Here is a 20,663-nt window from a genome sequence, read left to right as displayed (position 1 = left end):
TTGTGTTGTATTCCGTCTCTAAATACTGTATGAAAGAATTGATCTACTAAACACATTTTGGAAAAACATATATAGTAATTGCAATGTTATTGTTTTCATCTTCAAAGTAAACTGCATTTGCCCCAAAATTCAATGGCAGGGACATTACAGACATTTCCACTCGGGCATCTTTGAAACATTGCAGGGAAATTAGCCCAAATTATTCCATAAGCACCTGTTGTTGGGTACTCCCAGAACAACGAGGCACTTGACTAAGACCCCACAAAATTTCATCACATAGCTTCCATCATCAGGAATTTTAACTCAACATAGGACTGACTAGCCCTTGTGACATTGAATTGATATCCCTCCTCTAACATGCCCATCCATGCAGTCTGCTATCCCTTTTGCTCCATTTGTTCTCCAATCACCTGGTGCCTGAAGTGAGTGCAGAACACTCTCTTTCCTTTGTCTACTCATAATGTATGAAAGAAAAGATGCAATTAAGGTTTTGTCATGTTTTTAACCTTTAGCCCCAAGCCAAGCTTGCATGTGGACTGATCATTTAGCACACCTTTTCAACACGCTATAATTTCTAGGCCACTTTGTTTAGTTATGTCTATCTTCCTCCAGAACATTAAGCAGCAGAAATTACCACAAAGAAAGCATGATTAATCTTATTGAACCCAGGGTCACTAACTCTGTTGATCTTCGAGCTGTTCAGAAAATTAGAGTCTCTTAGGCCAAGTAGCAGCCATTAATAATGTTAACTTTAATACCGTTAAATGTAAAAAGGCCTATTTTGGTTCATTCAAAATAACGAAACAAATGAATAGAAAATTACCCCATTATGGACATAATAAACCTAAACCTAAACATTGGACTACAATTATGAGAACTATATACTGCATTGTGTATCCTCCTCTTTGCTCTATCTATAGTGCTTCAGTTTAACTTGATGGTATTTTTATGTATAGTATCTGATCAGTTTGGATAACATGCAAAACAAAGTTTTTCACGGTATCTTGAAATACATGATAATAATAATAAACCTAAACTTAATATTGAATTTTGTAGAAATGGAAAAGGTGACTTTTCAGGTCAAGAAGGGTCTCGACCCGAAACATCACTTATTTCTTTTCTCCAGAGGTGCTGCCTGACCCACTGAGTTACTCCAGCCTTTTGTGTCTGACCTTGGTTTAAACCAACATCTGCAGTTCCTCCCTATACATCGAATTTTGTAAGTCACCTTTTCCACAACAGTACATAAAATGCAAACATATACCAACAGATTCTGGACTGAAATCAGGATCAAATTTCGTATGCAACACAACACAAACAGCTTCCCTGGATAAACTTTGTTTTATTAATATTTACCTGTGTTTGGCTCAAGACTGTTTTATCACTTTCGCTTTGCTTTTCTGCTCTCAAAATGCTGAAGACCTTTCCATTGTACAAAATTGACATTGGTGTCAAGCCAATCAGGATTAGATAGGTAAAATGCACAAGAAAATGTAGATACTGTTCCAACATAGTTTCTTGTTTGCATTAATGCAGTATATTAATGGTCTCTGACATGAGCTAACTGTCTAAGATTATTAGACACAAAACGCTGGAGTAACTCAGCAGCACAGGCAGCATCTCTGGAGAGAAAGAATGGGTGATGTTTTGGGTCGAGACCCTTCAGGGTTTCCCTTCAGGGAAACAGATATACCTGCCTTGAAATTGTGTGGCATTAATTTGCTAACTTAAATCCTTGGCTATCCTAACAGGAAACCAGAGAAGACAGTTTACACAAACTGGTGTTTAGACAAGTGAGAGGTGATCTGATCAAAATTCTGAATAGGGCTGGTAGATGAGGTATGGAGAGCCTGTTAAGACTAGAGAATCAGAAAAAAGGAGATTAACTCAAGATAAAGGGTTTGGAGTTTATGATCAAAGGATGGAAAATGTATCTTCCAAAGGGGGTTGTGGATTATGCATACTCAAGACTGAAGTCGATATTTTTTGGACATTAGGAAGTAGATTTCATATCAGGCAGGAAAGTGAAACACTATCAGTTATGCCAGAATATATGTGACAGATCGCACAATCTCCTCGTGCTTCAATTTCATCATTATACAAAATAAAATATTTTTGAAATCGAAGAGGAGAAGCATTTAAAACAATATATATTAAAATAAATTAAAGAAAGTGACTTGAAAAGGTTGTTGGAATATTTATAAAACATTAATTTCCTTTACGTGATTTCTTGACTCAATGTCCACAAAATCTATGCTGCACCCAGTAATTATTTCCTAAGGACCGAATCAAAAGCTGGAAACGATTAACACAGCCAATATATAACAAAATGTTTATATGTTGTAATTTCAGATAATAAAAAAAGCAAAAGTTGATATCATTACCTCCAGACAGATACATATATTATTATTAACAGCAGGAGTGTCAACGAGGAAACTCCACAACCAACGATCAGAGTGACTGAAGGTAGAATCACTTTATCCATGCTCTAGGAGAAAATCAGATAAAGCAAATTATTATGAATAACAATGAAGATGTATCAGGCAATGATTAGCACTACGAGTTTTATACTTGGTTTTAGACTTATTCTTCCATTGTAACTTCAATGCTTTATTCGGGACAATCATTTCTATTTCATATTTAACACAATGTCATAACATGTCCACCAAGATAGATGTTGCAAGGAATCATTAGAGTTATACTTTCCAATAACACGTACCCCAGAAATGGATCCATCAGCCCATCCTATCCATGCCTTACTTTTCCCATTTGCCTTCATTAGGTCCATATCTATATATTGCACATTTCAGTATATGTCTAAATACCTTTAAAATGTATTAGTTACATCAGATTTCACTATCACCTCTACATACCAGACATCGAAACCCTCTTGACCCTCAGATCCCCTTTAAAACTCCTTTGTCTCACCTTAAATCAAAGTCCTCTTGTTTTTGATTCCCATACCATGGGAAGAAGATTTTGACAATGTGTGCTTCTCATAATTTTAGATGTCTCTATCAGGTCAGTATCAGCTTCCTTCACGCAAGGGAAATCATAGCCTTGGCTATCCAATCTCTCCCCATTACTAAAGGCCAATCCAGTCATTATCCTGGTGAATCACCTCTGCCATCTCCCAATGACAACTACATCCTTGAAGACTTCTTTGAAGGCACAATGTTGCACTGTGTAGAGACTTGGGTTAGCTTTGGTTTCTGAAACATGGAAGGAGCATTGATATTCACTGACTATTGATGATCTTGATGGAACTTAGCCAGTATACTAAATTCTGTTGTGGATACCGAAGGGTCTCAACCTGAAACATCGCCCATTCCTTCTATCCAGAGATGCTGCTTGTCCCGCTGAGTTACCAAATTCTGTTCTTGTTTTTTTGCAGTTTAATGGCTTTGCATCAAGGTAATGACTAATGCTCACAGCAACGCTGCCTTTTAGTCTAGTTAATGTCTTTGGGTTATTCAATTGTCAAATGTGTCACTAGAAGGTCGGATTTACTTGCTTCCAATATCCACACAAGCGCATTTTCCTTCCCCAGCTAAAACAGGCGTAGGGACCTCAGCTGACATTTTGTCCTCCCAGTCATTACTCTAGTTAACCCTAGCACCTCAAACGTTTCTCCAGCTGAGGTCAAGATGATCAACACCAATCCAGGAATCAAACTAAGCTTTTCTTTTTCCTCAGTGAAGCTTGATGTGTAACCGAGCCAAATACGGAGCCTTTTAAAATTAAAACAAGGATAAGACAAGATTCAAGATTCAAGCGAATTCAAGATTCAAGAGAGTTTATTGTCATGTGTCCCTGATAGGACAATGAAATTCTTGCTTTGCTTCAGCACAACAGAACATAGTATGCATGACTACAGAATAGATCAGTGTGGCCATATACCATTGTATAAATATATACACACATGAATAAATAAAGTGATAAAGTGCAAATAACAGATGGGTTATTAATGTTTAGAATTTTGTCCGAGCCAGGTTTAGTAACCTGATGGCTGTGGGGAAGTAGCTATTCCTGAACTTGGTCGTTGCAGTCTTCAGGCTCCCCTACCTTCTACCTGAAGGTAGCGGGGAGATGAGTGTGTGGCCAGGATGACGTGGGTCCTTGATGATACTGCCAGCCTTTTTGAGGCAGCGACTGCGATAGATCTCCTCGATGGAAGGGAGGTCAGAGCCGATGATGGACTGGGCAGTGTTTACTACTTTTTTGTAGTCTTTCCCTTTCCAGGGCGCTCAAGTTGCCGAACCAAGCCACGATGCAACCGGTCAGCATGCTCTGCACCTGTAGAAGTTAGAGAGAGTCCTCCTTGACAAACCGACTCTCCGTGATCTTCTCAGGAAGTAGAGGCGCTGATGTGCTTTCTTAATAATAGCATCAGTGTCCTCGGACCAGGAAAGATCTTCAGAGATGTGCACGCCCAGGAATTTGAAGCTCTTGACCCTTTCAACCATCGGCCTGTTGATATAAACGGGACTGTGTGTCCCCATCCTACTCCTTCCAAAGTACACAATCAGTTCCTTGGTTTTGCTGGTGTTGAGGGCCAGGTTATTGTGCTGGCACCATATGGACAATCGCTCAGTCTCTCTTCTATACTCTGACAACGCAGAGTGGTGGGATACAAGTGCCCAACATACCAAAATCCTAATCACAAGTTGTGATCATTTAAATACATTGGTAGGGAAATTCTATTCTTCATGTGCAGGAAGGGAAAATCCAACAGAAATCTACAAATTCTCAATGGACATGTTCAGAGGATTAATAGACAGGTTTGAAGTTTTACATATACCCTCGCTGTCATTACTAAATAAGGATTCACCAAAAAATGGAGTGAGAGATTGAAAACAAATGAATGCCTGTATAACTGCCTACTGAGACACTGTAAATCTACATCCATTACCAAATATAACAAGAGCCTTATATTGTGAGACTCCTCCTGTCAATTTTAAAATTATAAATCCTCACATAGTTTTATGAAAAACTTCAGACTGTATTTGTGCCTTCCCCACCACCTTAGTCCGATCAGCACCTTTGCCTTTAGTGGGGGTACTACAAGGCCAATGTTGAGAGTTGTGCAATTATAGTGTAAAAATGATAAATTTGACAAAGGAAATTATAATTATAATGGAGAAATAAAAATAAGGACATAATGAGGACTTCATAATTGATACTGTATGTCACAGACATTCAGCACGGAAGCAAGCGCTTTGGCCCATCTCCACCATGCCGACTGAGATAACCCATCAAAGCTAGTCCCATTTGCCCATGTTTGGCCCAAATCCCACTACTCCTTTCCTATCCATCCACTTGTCCAAATGTCATGCCCTCCAAACTTGGCAACAACCTCTTAATTCTTCTCTGCATTCTTTCATATGGCATCTTTCCAATTGCATAGTGACCAAAACTGAACGCAATATTCCAAGTACTCCAAGTATTGAGTATAGAAGTTGGGACGCTATGTTGCACAAGATGTTGGTGAAGCCATATTTGGAGTACTGTGTTCAGTTTTGGTCCCCCTGCTACATGATGGATGTCATTAATGTGGAAAGAATGCAAGGATTTTGGCGTGGATTTGGCGTGGATACGTGGATTTTGCCAGGACTTGAAGGGCTGAGCGATAAGAAGAAATTGGGAAGCCTAAGGCTTAATTCCTTGGAGTGCAAGAGGATAAGGGGTGATCTTATAGAGGAAAATAAAATCATGAGGAGAATTTTACCCAGGACAGAGGAATCAAAAAACAGAGAATATAGGTTTAACACAAGAGGGGCAAGATTTAATAGGGATCTGAGGGGCAACCTTTTTACTCAGAGGGTCATGGGTATATGGAACGAACTGCAAGAGAAGGCAATTGAGACATTTTAAAAACATTTGGACAGATTGTTGGATAGGATAGGTTTCGAGGGATATGGGCCAAATGCGAGCTATACTAGCTTAGATGGGACTGTGGTCAGCATGGAGATGGGCTGAAGAGCCTGTTTCTGTGCAGGATGACAGTATGACTCCATTCATCAATGTCTTATACAACTGTAACATAACATTCCTACTTCTATACTCAATACTTGACTGATGAAGACCAGTGTCAAAAGCCTTCTTCACCAACCTATCCACCTATGATGGCAATTATGCCCTGAATCCCTATGCTTCACAACATTTCCCAGGACCCTAGCACTCACTGTGAAGGTCCTGCCCTAGTTTGACTTCCCAAAATGCAACACCTCATAGTTAATTGAATTAAACTCTATTTAATAATAATAATAATAATAATACATTTTATTTTCGGGCGCCTTTCAAAGTCTCAAGAACACCTTACAAAAATTAACAGAAGAGAAAAAAACATATAGTCGGAGAAAAATAAATAATAAGGACATCATCAATACACAAATTAAAGATAGAAATCGCTCGAAAGATACAAAATCAAAAAATCAAAAAAACACAATGTGAAGAGAGAGCAGCGGCAGCTAAAGCGCGCCAGCGTACACTCTCCCTTCCGACAGCCATCTTGGACACAGACTAACATAGTAACTTACACACAGAAAAATCATCCCCCCACAGTGGATACCACTGTGGGGGAAGGCACAAAGTCCAGTCCCCATCCCCAGTTCACCCAAAGTCAGGCCTATTGAGGCCACCGCTATTGCCTCTACGGAGGCCCGATGTTCCTGGCCGTTCTGGCCGGGTGGTGTTGCCCCGGCGTCGGGAGAGTCCTCACAGTGGCTGGGCCACCTGGAATGGCCGCTTCCTAGCAGGGGATTTTCGGCTTCCGAAGCCGACAAGGTCGCGCCGGGTTGGAGCTCCCAGGCTCCCGATGATAAAGTCGGCGCCGCCCGCTCCGCTCCGCAGACCCGCAGCCCGGAGGTGTTGATCTCGGCGGTCACAGCTCACCGGAGCTCCAGCGCGTCGATCCAGCGCGGCGACCCAGTCAAGGCATCGCCCGCTCCGCTCCGCGATAGCGCTCCAGCGCTGTGCCGCCAACGAAGCCGAGGTGCTGGGCGGTCCCCGCCAGAAAACAGCGCTCCACGCCCGCTGGTAGGCCACGAGGACGGGTCGACGGGCAGCCCGGAGAAAAAAGCTGCCTCACCGACCAGGTAGGGACCTAGAAGTATAATTACCTCCTTCCCCCCACATTAAGAATTATTTGCCACTCCTTAGCCCAGTTGATCAAGATCCCACTTACTAATCATGCCTTGTACATTCTCATCCAATTTCTATGCACCTTAATGCATGGAAATCTGTCCCTAAACCTCGCTTCATCTAGAAACCTTGCTTTATTTGGAGACTGCTCTGTCTAATTTCTAATTAATTTAATAGCATATAAATAACCTCATGTAAATATGTCATACACTCTGTTACATCGATAATCACATTAAGAAAAGAAGGCAAGATTTTAAAGCAGCTGAGTGAAATCAACAGGGTTGTGTGCATTTCTCGGATTTCAGGGGGTGACATTGAAAGATTTACAGCTAAACCTCTCATTATCCTGTTGATTGTGGACTACCTGTGGGAGGCTGCTGACTCATACAGCATACATCAAAAGCCAATCAATCTTTTCAAGACATGGTTTCTTCAATAACAATTAAACAGAGGAGGAAAGCCAAAGGTCAATTACGAGACCAATGCCTGGTCAACAAGTTCTACACTGCATCTGCATTTCAGTTTTACTGCAGTCAAGTAGAACTGAATTCAGATGCAGAGTACAGCTCAGTGCTTGCTGGTCCGTATGAACAGTGAGACTGGCAGGCTGCGTCTGTGCAAAGGAAAAGGTGCTGGAGGAACTCAGTGGGTCAGGCAGCATCTGTGGAGGGAATGGAAGGCAATTTGTTGGGTTGACACCCTTTTTCAGACCGTTTCTGTATTGTAAGTCTCTAAGATCCAATAACTTGGAGAGCAGGAGCAGAATTCCCAGTCAACGTTGAACTATGCATCTCAAAGGTTCATAGGTCAGTTTATTGTCACATGTCCCCTGAAATGAATTTTGAAGGAAAATCACAATGCATTGCCATGACTAGGCAGTGTTTTTTTGTGCTCCCAACAAAAAATATCTTTTTTTTTGGTACAAGGAACTTGTGCTTTCATTGGATAGTAATGTTTTCTTTTATATTTCATAAATTCATGTTCTTGCAGCAGAATGAGACCATTTGGTCTATCAAGTCCACTCTGCTATTCAATCATGGCTGATCTATCTTTCCCTCTCAACCCCATTCTCCTGCCTTCTCCCCATAACCCCTGACACCCATACAAATCAAGAATCTGTCAATCTCCACTTTAAAAATATCCATTGACTTGGCCTCCACAGCAATCTGTGGCAATGAATTCCACAGATTCACCACTCACCGACTAATTCCTCCTCATCACCTTTCCAAAGGCAAGTTCTTTCATTCTGAGGCTATGGCCTCTGGTCCAAGACTCTCTCACTAGTGGAAACATCCTCTCCAATTCAATCTATCCAGGCCTTTCACTATTTGACTTCACTATTTTTAATGGTAGACAAAAGTGCTGGAGAAACTCAGCAGGTGAGGCATAATCTATGGAGCGAAGGAAATAGGCAACGTTTCGGGCCGAAACCCTTCTTCAGACACTAACAGTAATATGGAAAATGAAAGCTCCTTGCATGCATGTTGAAAGCAAGTGGCAAATCTCAATGCCCATTTTTCAAATATCTTGCTTTGATTTGATTAGTTTAAGAAAACTGTCTGTCAGTTCTAGTTACACACTTTAAGATATCACTGCCATTTACTTTTATCTGATAAAATAATGTGGATGGCTAATGAGGGCAGTGCAGTTGGTGTCACAGCATTAAAGATAGGAGACAAAGTCCGACAGTGGATTTCCCATCAAAAATGAACCAAACACAATGAGGAATAATTAAGAAGCTAAGAAAAAACTCAAATGTCTACAGCAGATGAGTGTTATGAATAGTCACACTGCAGACAAAAAAATCGTTTTGAAGAATGAGGAGAGTAACTAATATTAAATGAAGACACAAGGAACTGCAGATGCTGGTTTACAAAAAAAGTCACAAAGTGCTGGAATAACTCAGCGATTTAGGCAGCACCTTTGGAGTACATGGATAGGCACCAATTCGGGTCAGGACCCTTCTTCAGACTGCTTGTAGTTGGGGGGGAGAAAGCTGGAAAGAAGTGGGGGCAGGAACAAGGTAGGCAAGTGATAAATGGGCACAGGAGAGGGGGATTTTTGATTGGCAGATGGGTGGACAAAGGCTCAAGATAAAAAGGAAACAAATGGCTGTCAGATAAGGAGAGACAAAGAACCTTGTGTTTCCTTTTCATCTCTAGTCTTAGTCCACCCATGTGCCAATCATAACACTCATACTTGCAACTACCCTAACACTTGCCAGACTTGGTCCTGACCCCACGTCTTTACAGCTTTCTCCCCCCTCCCTACTAGAATCAGCTTAAAGAAAGATTCTTCCTGAAATATTGCCTATCCATGTCCTCCAGAGATGCTGCCTCACCAGCCAGTTCTTTGTGTCTTTTTTTGTAAATCAGCATCTGCAGTTCCTTTTATTTTTATTTAGCATTTAGTTCCTGTCCTCAGATTTTAAAAACTTTTTTTTCTGCAGTGTGCCTACTCATAAAATGAGGCTGTCAAAGTCTTTACTTATCTTCCGTATTCCTCAAAATTGTGTAGCTTCAAATTGGTATGAAGTCTATTGTGTCAGACTTTGTCACATAACCTTGAATAGTATAAAAAAAACTAATTTATATAATTTGAAATGGGGCAGAGAGATAGACGTGTAGAAAGGAAATGCAGATGCTGCTTTATATCGAAGGTAAACACAAAGTGCTGGAGTGACTCAGCGGGTCAGGCAGCATCTCTGGAGAAAATGGATGGATGACATCACCCATTCTTTTTCTTCAGAGATGCTGCCTGACCTGCAGAGTTACTCCAGCATTTTGTGTCGATCTTCAGGGAGATACCCCCTTGCTCTTCGAAAATCAATGCATCTCTGCCTTAAAATATTTAAAGCATAAGTCTTCACTTTCCATTGAAGATGAACATAGAAACATAGAAAATAGGTGCAGGAGTAGACCATTCGGCCCTTCGAGCCTGCACCGCCATTCGATATGATCATGGTTGATCATCCAACTCAGTATCCCATTCCTGCCTTCTCTCCATACCCCCTGATCCCTTTAGCCACAAGGGCTACATCTAACTCCCTCTTAAATATAGCCAATGAACTGGCCTCAACTACCTTCTGTGGCAGAGAATTCCACAGATTCACCACTCTCTGTGTAAAAAATGATTTTCTCATCTCGGTCCTAAAAGACTTCCCTCTTATCCTTAAACTGTGACCCCAACATCGGGAATAATCTTCCTGCATCTAGCCTGTCCAACCCCTTAAGAATTTTGTAAGTTTTTATAAGATCCCCCCTTAATCTTCTGAATTCCAGCGTGTACAAGCCGAGTCTATCCAGTCTTTCTTCATATGAAAGTCCTGCCATCCCAGGAATCAGTCTGGTGAACCTTCTCTGTACTCCCTCTATGGCAAGAATGTCTTTCCTCAGATTAGGAGACCAAAACTGTACGCAATACTCCAGGTGTGGTCTCACCAAGACCCTGTACAACTGCAGTAGAACCTCCCTGCTCTTATACTCAAATCCTTTTGCCATATAAAATGAGCAATCCATATACACATGACTCTGTGAGAAAAACAATTCTCATTTATTTTCTGTCTTAAATGGGTAACATCCTCTCCATATCAATCAGCAGGATTTTATGTATTTCAATTAATCTGGCCTTGGCTTTAAACTCTTATGCCCCTGTCCCACTTAGGATACCTGAACGGAAACCTCTGGAGACTTTGCGTCCCAACCAAGGTTTCCATGCGGTTCCAGGAGGTTCCCGGAGGTTTTTGTCAGTCTCCCTACCTGGTTCCACTACCTGCAACCTCCGGCAACCACCTGCAACCTCCGGGAACCGCACGGAAACCTTGGGCGGGGCGCAAAGTCTCCAGAGGTTTCCGTTCAGGTTTCCTAAGTAGGACAGGGGCAGAAGCAAAGCAAAGAGAGAAAACTTTGCATGAGAAATTAATTAAAGGGCCCCTACTGTGCACCAGTCTACATCTTTGTATGTTTAATGCCCTAATGCACCATACATCACTTCTGGTTCTCAGAGTACTTACTGCAGAGTACTTGCTGAAAGAAATGCCAAAATCTCTGCAAAGTGATGAGCAGCCTCTGTATGTATTCTATTTAGCTTAAAAGGTTGAGAGGTGGAACTAGTCAACATTTCTGACATAAGGAATCAATTGGATAGAATAAATGGAGAAAGAAGAATCCATTCTTATGAGGAAATTCTGAAGAAATTAACACAATCTCAAAATAGTTTTAAGAACTGAAATTGGGCTTCACCTGTTCATGTATATTTGCAATATGGAGATCTATTTGTGAAAGTCAATGGATGCTCAGATAGTGGAGCTAATGATGATTCGGAATGACTTATTTATATGAGCTCAAATCTCAATATTGGATCTCTTAGCTAGTTAAATGGTGGTGTTATCAGATTGACATAAACTAACTGAATGACAAAGTTGGCTCAAAAATTTGCACTGTTTACACTTGTCTCATTGTACATTGTACAATGTACTTTGTACATTGGGGTCTTAAAGCTTTAAGGCAGGAGACTGAAGGGAGGAAATGCCAACAACTCAGTGACACAGACTCTTTGTTAATAATTCTTTGTCAGATTACTGTTTACTCAGTGATTATGTTGGGAATGTTTTTAAAGCCCTTATGGAGATTTAAAGGAAGCATAATTCTTGTTTTTTCTTCCGTATACGATGTGAGTGACAACTAGGGAAAGCTGACGGGAGGGATTAGACCCCACTGGAGCTGTTACGGGTTAGCACCTCATTGCAGCAGTGGCGTAGCTTGTAAACAGTCTTGCTGCACCCCTAAAAAGCTACGACAAATAAAAGATACCCCTAGAGTCTGCGAGAGCTGGGGCAAAGGATGACTCCCAGGTGGATTACCCGGCTACAGACCACGGAATGGAAAAGACTAGGATTAGCGGATCAATGAAGGACAGCGGCTCAGTGGTAGAGGGAAAGAAGCTCCAAATCTGTTCTTGTGGTTGGCAGAGAGTAACAACAGCAAAGGGCCCCGGAATACATCAGGGAAAGAAGAAGTGCTCGTTAGAGGGAGTGCAGGGAAATCGCATTGAGCAGTACTTCTTGACAAGTCAGTCAAGTCAGTCGAGTGAAGTCCAACGATGGGTAGAAAACCACAGTTCGCAGGATATCATTACCCCTGTTACTGATGAGGAGGGAACAAGCGCTGTAGAGGGGGATGTAGGTGATGGTGAGGTTAATCTGCCAGTCAGCGAAAAGAACGGTGGGCTGCAACTGAGAGTATAATGGCCTAGGGCAAGTGAAAGGAAGGAATGGGAAACTGTTAATATAGATATTGGTAAATGCATTAGAGAGTCAGAAAGGGACAGTGGAAAACAAGTTAGATAAGAGGGAAGAGATTATTTATCAATATGGTGCGGGCAGCTTTGGTGTTATTGAGAAAAAGATGCAGGCTCTACAGGTGGTTAGATCTAGACAAGAGATAGAAATCAAGACATTAGTGAAGGATAGGAGACAGTTGAGAAAGCAGTGGAGAAAGGTTACATTTGATGAGAGAGAGAGAATTAATGTTTTGCAAGAGGAGTTAAGAAATCGGATAGCAATATTAAGGAGGGCAGAACACCTTAGTAGCAAGAGAAAGAAGAAGGAGCTTGTCAGGTCAACATTTTATAGGTATCCATTTAAATTTGTTAAAGAAATGTCTAGTCAGGAAAAAAGTGGAAAGCTCAAAGATTCAAAGGAAGAGTTTAAAAAGGACATATTTGGATCCAGATAAACCACTCTTGGGAGAGATAGAGCATATTAGATGTTTTGCCATCAAAGTGGAAGGAAGTGGAAGCAGCAATACAGCGTGCAAAGGCTTCTTCGGCCCCAGGCCGAATGGGATCCCTTATCGGGTATATAAAAGTGCACCTGATGTGCTTAGATTCTTGTGGAGGCTATTGCATATAGTTGGGGAGGTCATACCAAGGGTTTGGCATAGAGCGAGGGAATTTTCATTCCCAAGGAGAAAGAGTCTTCAGAGTTAAGTCAGTTTAAGACTATATATCTCCTAAATGTAGAAGGCAAGAATTTCTTTAGCATAGTGGCACAGAGGCTGATGTTATTTAGAAAGGAACAGGTTAATAGATACCACAGGGTAGAAAGCAGGAATCCAAGGTTTCACAGGTTGCTTCGAACACATTAGTGTAATAAGGCACCAGATTCAGACTGCCAAGCTCGAGAGAAGAGATTTGCATATAGTATTTTTGGTCCTGGCAATTGCGTTTGGATCTGTGCCACATAGCCTTATTTAGAGTGCTTTTGATTTCTTTACAGTTCCAGGATCAACATTAAATTTAGTGAAAGCATATTTCCAAGATGTCCGATTGTGTTTTAGTACAGCTGACTTCACGACAGCATCGCAGAGACCAGAGATGGGCATTATAGCAGGTGTACTATTTCCCCGTTAGCGTTTACAAAGGCGATGGAGCTAGTGATTAGAGCATCACATTGGGTGATCGGGAGGGAGAGTCGGTAGGACGGACTGCGCCTCCCTCCAATCAGGGCCTATATGGATCACATGACCTTAGTGACTACGACAGTAACTTGTCCAAGAAGGTTGTTAGAGAAGTTAAATGATAATCGTAAATGGGCTAGACTGAAGATTGTTTCGTAGAGTATCTGATTTCTTTGGCAAGAGGAAAGGTGGTAGAAAAAGGTTCTGTGTAGATGAAGAATAAATCCCGTCTATAATGGAGAAACCAACTAAAAGTTTGTTTAGGTGATTTAACAGGAAGTTAGATGACAATGAACAGGCTCAGGAAATTAGAAAGGATGTGACTGACGGGTTAGAAAGGATAGAGAAGTCAGGGCTTCCAGGCAACTTGAAGTTGTGGTGTTTGCAGTTTGGGCTATCCCCTAGGTTGATGTGGCCATTGACAGTATATGAGGTGCCAAATTCTAAGGTGTAAAGGTTAGGGAGATTGGTTAGTTCATTTTTTAGGAAATGGTTAGGAGTTACACGGTGTCTTTGTAATGTGGCTTTATATGGGAAAGGTATTCTCCATTTACCATTGTCTAACGTAACAGAGAAGTTTAAGTTTGCCAAGGTGAGGTTAGAGTGGCAATTATCAGGGAGTAAGGATACCTTAGTTAGTAATCCGATGCCAAGTGTAACGGAGAGGGAGGAAGTGGAACTTAAAGCAAGCAGTTGAAGAAGCATAGCAGCTCTGAGGCATACAGACATTGTTGACCAACAATGTATGTATGCCTCAGAGCTGCTTGTGCTTCTTCAGTAGGGTGCAGCAAGGGAAAGGAGGCTTAGGGCTCAGCTCAAAGGGAAACCATTGTGGAGTAAGGCAGGTCCAACAGAGAGGAAGACATTGGTTGTAGAGCAGGTACGTTGTCGGGAGGAAACAGTGTGTTTGAGCACTAATGTGTATGGGCAATAGCTCAGGTTAAGCAGGGTCAGTGGATGAACTGGGATAGTGTAGAAAAGAGGAGATTTAACTAGAGGGACCTGTGGTGCATGGAGGTGGGTCATGTAAGTTTCCTTATTAGGTTATGATGTGCTTGTGCTGCCATCACCGCAGAACCTCAAACAATGGGTAGGTGGTGACCCGGCGTGTACCCTGTGTTCAGAGGTGGCAACATTGAAGCATATTTTATAAGTAGGTAGGACTAATCTTTCTCAGGGTCGGTATACTTGGCAACATAACCAGGTATTGAAGTGCGTAGCTGCAGCAATTGAGTGAAGGAGAGTACAGGTGAATTCAGTAGACATCAGGACTGGGAGTGTAGCGATTCACCTTGCCCATTCGGAAGAGAAAGATAGAGGAGGGAAGTTTGCAGATAGGTATGAGTCAGGCCAGTTACCGGGAGCCAATGACTGGGAGATGCAGGTAGTTTTGGGAGGAAAGCTTGTAGTTCCGCAGGAAATAATTACTACTAGCTTAAGGCCTGATATGGTCAGTTTGTCAACAAAAGTGTATTTATAGAACTGACGGTACCTTGGGAGAACTTAGTGGATGAGGCTTATGAAAGGAAAAGGCTTAGATATGTAGAGTTGGCAGCAGACGTTGAGCAGCGAGGATGGAGAGCAAGAGTACGTCCTGTAGAGGTGGGTTGTAGAGGTTTCATAGCGAGATCGGCCACATCGATATTTGGAGTGCTAGGAATTCGCGGACAGTTTGCGTCAGGCAGTAAAGCAAATGTCAGAGGCAGCAGAGCAAGATAGTAGGCTAATTTGGTGGAGAAGAAATAGTGTCAGTTGGGGGCAGAAAAGAAACATATGACATGCAATATGTCATATATAATTTTTTAATTGTAGTCTGTGCAAGTGTATCCCGGTCTTATGCAAGGCTGATATTTTTGGTTTTACTGGCTTAATGTTGGGCTAGGATTAGTGGAAGATAGGATGCAGATGTTTCACATTTGTTAGAGTGAGCTAATTGGCTACAATTTCCTTTATTTAGTTGATACTGGTAGCATAGGTGGTGAGAGCAGATATTAAGGGGGGTGGTGGGGTGGTGGGGTGGTGGGGTGGTGGGGTGGTGGGGTGGTGTTTTGGGATGCCAGAACCAACTGTGGAGCCTTCCTAAGGTGTTGTGGGCCTAACAATGAAACACCAGTGAAAAGGTGCCCACTTGATAACCCCAATGATATACTTGCATCTTCAGGATTAGTTTTTTTTTTAAAGAGCTAATTAATATGTCGGTAGCTGGGGTTTTTTTGCTTATTGAGTCATTTATTGTAAGTTGGTGTATTTTGTTAGATAATGTTTTGGGCTTGGTTGAGTGCTTATCCTGGAGTTAAAGCATGTACTTTGTGTTTTAAATGTAATGTAATTTATACTGGACAGATTCAATTATGCTTTATAGTAACATGTACCTGTTAATATTGACCAAAATAGAGATATATAAAATGGAGGATCATTGCATCTGCAGGGCTTGTTTGGTCAATTTCTGTGTAAGCTGCAAGTTGGTGCCAGGAAGTCTAGGCCCTAGATTGAAATATCAGATAAGGTGAGGTCCAGATCAAAGATCGCTATAGGATCTTTGGTCCAGATGTCCTCTCTATTGTTAAAATGTATGACTTAGCAGAGAAACCCAAAGGTGTTCCAGATGCATTAGCAGGATTGGCTGACTACAGAAGGGTTGCAAATACTGTTAATAATGTTGCAAGGTGTTTGTGTTACTGTTTGATGATTGGCTGAAGTGTGAAGCCCTGTTTGAATTGCTTATACTCCCCAGGAGAATGTTGTATTACTTGGGTCAACTGACTTCCTTCCAGAAGCTTCTGTAGAAACACTGTAATAGGGTGCTTTGTAATGGGTTTGGGAACTGTCATTTACTGTATAATGTGATCGATATTTGTGATTGGTTTGTTGGGGTTACCATGTAGTTCTGCCCCACAGGGTTCAATGACCTATAAAATGTAACCCCCACGAGGTTTGTTGTCAATCTTCTGGAGGAGCGCTTGGGATTGTGTAACCTTTTGGAGGTGTCTGCTTGCACAAGGCTGAAGAGCTTGGACAAGCAGAGACAAGGATTATTCCCGCGGTAGTTAGGTATTGTATAGGGGATTTGTTATTGTTTCATAAAATAAGGATTATTGGTCCAGTGCTTGACTCGGTATTTTACTGAACTAGACTAAGGGGGGTAAGCTCTAGGAGCATAATTACATTGGGGGCTTGCCCAGGATCTCAATGGACCCCCAGACACAAGTTTATGATCAAGGGTGTTGAGCTGTTCCCGATTGCGAGGTGAGAAATCGGCGCCACGGTGCGGTTTTCGCATCGGTTTTCCCACTTCGCTAGTCGGAGCAGATCGGTCATTCGCGAACTTGGGTTGGGGTTCCCAACAAGATTGTAGAACAGTAGTCCAGCAAGCACTGAGGGCATTCCTGCAGGCAAACCTTTTTGGGGTTTGAGGCCCTCTCCTTCCCTGGGGTTCGAGGTCCCCAAAACTAAGGTCGATAGCGCTGTTGCAAAATCCAACTGTTAGGTACCATTGAGTTGGCCTGACATAAAAATAATTGAGTGGTTTGAGGCCCTGCCCAGCCTTGGATATCTGATTGGCTGGATATTTAAAACCAGGACTGGATTGAAACAGTACTAAGAGGCGAAGTACTGTGTCGTTGCTGGGTGTGCAAATTGAAAAGGCATTCTAAAGATCGACATCGACTGCCAGTGTGAAGCGACTACGTGCTGACACCCAGTACCAAGCAGCTGGCAAGGAAGAAGTCCGAAAGGGTGAGTCAATGAGGGTTTGAGTCCCCGCCTGTGTGGGAATATCTCGATCTCTGGAAAGACGGGGGAGGAGTCTCATAAAGGTACAGGAAACGCAGTGGTTAAAGTATCAATTGGCTGAAAATACTTTCAACCAATCCTGAGAATTTCATAATCCTAAAGACGTCTGCTTAAAAATTTGAATTTGAACTTGCGTACTAAACATAATTGGACAAAGAAAAAAACGAGCTGAATATTTTTCGATCCAAATTTACTAAATTGAGAACCTCATATTGAGGTGCTGGTTAATTCAACGTGTACGTATTTTCTTCCAAGTTAACTTGTGTATAATAAATACTTTGTTTAAATTGTTGATACTTAAGATTTGTGAAGCTACATTCAAAGTGTGTTTAATACTTGTTGATTGTTTCATTGTATTTGTCGTGTATTGCTTTTTTTAAATTTTGAATGTTAGATACACTGTTGTAATAGTGGTTCGAATCGACTGTATAAGAACATAGTTTGATTAAGACTGCTGTTATAATTGGAGTCTGACTCGTAGCTATTCAGCCTGGGGTTTGAATCCTTCCGATCGCTGTATCATAGAAGCATAGAAACATAGAAAATAGGTGCAGGAGTAGGCCATTCGGCCCTTCGAGCCTGCACCGCCATTCAATATGAACATGGCTGATCATCCAACTCGGTATCCTGTACCTGCCTTCTCTCCATACCCCCTGATCCCTTTAGCCACAAGGGCCACATTTAACTCCCTCTTAAATATAGCCAATGAACTGGACTCAACTACCTTTTGTGGCAGAGAATTCCAGCGATTCACCACTCTCTGTGTGAAAAATGTTTTCCTCATCTCGGTCCTAAAAGATTTTCCCCTTATCCTTAAACTGTTACCCCTTGTTCTTCCCCAACATCGGGAACAATCTTCCTGCATCTAGCCTGTCCAACCCCTTAAGAATTTTGTAAGTTTCTATAAGATCCCCCCTCAATCTTCTAAATTCTAGCGAGTACAAACCGAGTCTATCCAGTCTTTCTTCATATGAAATTCCTGACATCCCAGGAATCAGTCTGATGAACCTTCTCTGCTATGGCAAGAATGTCTTTCCTCAGATTAGGAGACCAAAACTGTACGCAATACTCCAGGTGTGGTCTCACCAGACCCTGTACAACTGCAGTAGAACCTCCCTGCTCCTATACTTAAATCCTTTTGCTATGAATGCTAACATACCATTCGCCTCCTTCACTGCCTGCTGTACCTGCATGCCTACTTTTAATGACTGGTGTACCATGACACCCAGGTCTCGTTGCATCTCCCCCTTTCCTAATCGGCCACCATCGAGGGGATTGTTCCATTGGTTGAAAACACCACGAGGAGGGATTAAAATATATTGTGATTTGTTTTTGAAATTGTGTAGTTAACCAATGCTTGTAATTTATATTGGAATGTGTTCCTGTATGATAGTAATAAGTAGTATAGTTTCTTGTTTAAGTACGATTTTGAATTTATATGTTTGTGTTAGATTTGAGTGTGGGAGATTGCTGCTGAATGGTGTATTCAATTGCTCACTGAAGCACCTTAATTTGGTCGACCAAAGATTGTTTTGGAATTATTTACAGGTTGAAAGTTGTATGAGTTGAGTGCAAATTGTGAGAGATTGTTAAAGAATTTGGGTACTTGATTGAAATGATTAATTGTGTGAATGTGTTGAGAGAAATGCGAGACTATTGACGCGCTGTGGAGCTTTTGGCCATTGTTCGGGAGCGAGTTTGATAAACCCAGAGATTGCTAGAGAAGTGTGAATTGTTAAGGAGGAGTGCATTATTTGGAAGTTTATTTCCTTTGTCTGCAAACATGGGGAATCAATTGGAGCGAGATATGACGGACAAATCTGAAAGCCCATTGCAATTAATTTCCACAGAAAACTGAGATGTTGAGAAATTTTTCGGGAGCGTTGTACAAGGAATTGGGGGACAAATTATGGCCAAAAGGAGGCATTAAAACATTGAAGGGAATAAGGTATATAGAACAAATTATTTGGCAATGTGGTAACAGTGAGGTAGCGAAGGAATTAATAGGATTGTGGAGAACATACTATACAATGCGAAAGGCAAATAGAGAAGTTGTAAGAATGACAAATTGGAAGAGAGCAACCTCATGGCTTGGGATAGAGCTGAAAGATGGTGAAGTCTATCAACCTCCAATTACTTTGGGATAGGAACAAGAATATGTTAGAGAGCAGAGGCAGGGAAGAGGGAGAGTGTGTAAAGCTGAAAGCTGCAAGTCTGTGCCAGGAAGTCTAGGTCCTAGATTGAAATATCAGATAAGGTGAGGTCCAGATGTCCTCTCTATTGTTATAATGTATGAGGACTTTGCAGAGAAATCCAAAGGTGTTGTAGATGCATTAGCAGAATTGGCTGACTGCAGAAGGGTTGTAGATCCTGTTATTAACATTGCAAGGTGTTTGTGTTACTGTTTGATGATTGGCTGAAGTGTGAAGTCCTGTTTTAATTGTTTATATTCCCCAGGAGAATGTTGTATTACTTGGGTCAACTGACTTGTTTCCAGAAGCTTCTGTAGAAACATTGTAATAGGGTGCTTTGTAATTGGATTGTGGAACTGTCAATTACTGTATAACGTGATCGATATTTGTGATTGGTTTGTAGGGGTTACCACCCCATATAGTTCTGCCCCACAGGGTTTGATGACCTATAAAACGTAACCCCCACAAAGTTCGTTGTTGATCTTCTGGAGGAGGGCTTGGCACTGCGTAACCTTTTGGAGGTGTCTGCTTGCACGAGGCTGAAGGGCTTGGACAAGTAGAGACAAGGATCGATCCCGTGGGTGGTTATTGTATGTGGGGATTTGTTATTGTTTCATAAAATAAAGATTATTGGTCCAGTGCTTGACTCTGTGTTTTACTGAACTAGACTAAGGGGGGTTATCTCTAGGAGCATAATTACATGCCCAGGTACAGTGAAATGCTTTGTGTTACATGCAACCTGATAAAATCATACAGAAGACCTCACTTAGGCAGTACATGTGTTGCTACAAATTGACACCAACAAAGTTACAAAAGTACAGATGTCTGTATGCACTTCCCACTTGACACAATTAGTTATTGCAAAGCTCAAAGCACCACCACATGGCATGAGACTCCAATAAAATATGCCAAATATAATCAACTTCAAGGACAACTTCTGTCTCAAAAGAAAAGGAAGAAATCTAATTACTTAGATTACAACATTTGAGCACGATAGATCAATATGAATAACTAGATGATTACAATGCAAGTTCCCACTTTTTTTACTTTATTAGTCACAGAAATGCACTGCACGCAT

The 20,663-nt window shown here is 41.6% G+C and overlaps 1 protein-coding gene across 6 annotated transcripts in view; it reads right to left on the bottom strand.

The window, feature by feature from the left end:
• adgrb1 (adhesion G protein-coupled receptor B1) overlaps positions 1 to 20,663 on the bottom strand; it is a 576,464-nt gene that overhangs the window by 143,094 nt on the left and 412,707 nt on the right. For all 6 annotated transcript variants that reach the window (XM_033019939.1, XM_033019941.1, XM_033019942.1 and 3 more), the window contains one exon: positions 2,385 to 2,488. In XM_033019939.1, the coding sequence (XP_032875830.1) occupies positions 2,385 to 2,488 (104 nt within the window). The remainder of the gene's footprint in view (positions 1 to 2,384; positions 2,489 to 20,663) is intronic.

The sequence above is a fragment of the Amblyraja radiata genome, chromosome 4 (assembly GCF_010909765.2).
Source record: "Amblyraja radiata isolate CabotCenter1 chromosome 4, sAmbRad1.1.pri, whole genome shotgun sequence".
NCBI classification, from domain to species: Eukaryota; Metazoa; Chordata; class Chondrichthyes; order Rajiformes; family Rajidae; genus Amblyraja; species Amblyraja radiata.
This window is presented reverse-complemented; position numbering and strand designations above follow the sequence as displayed.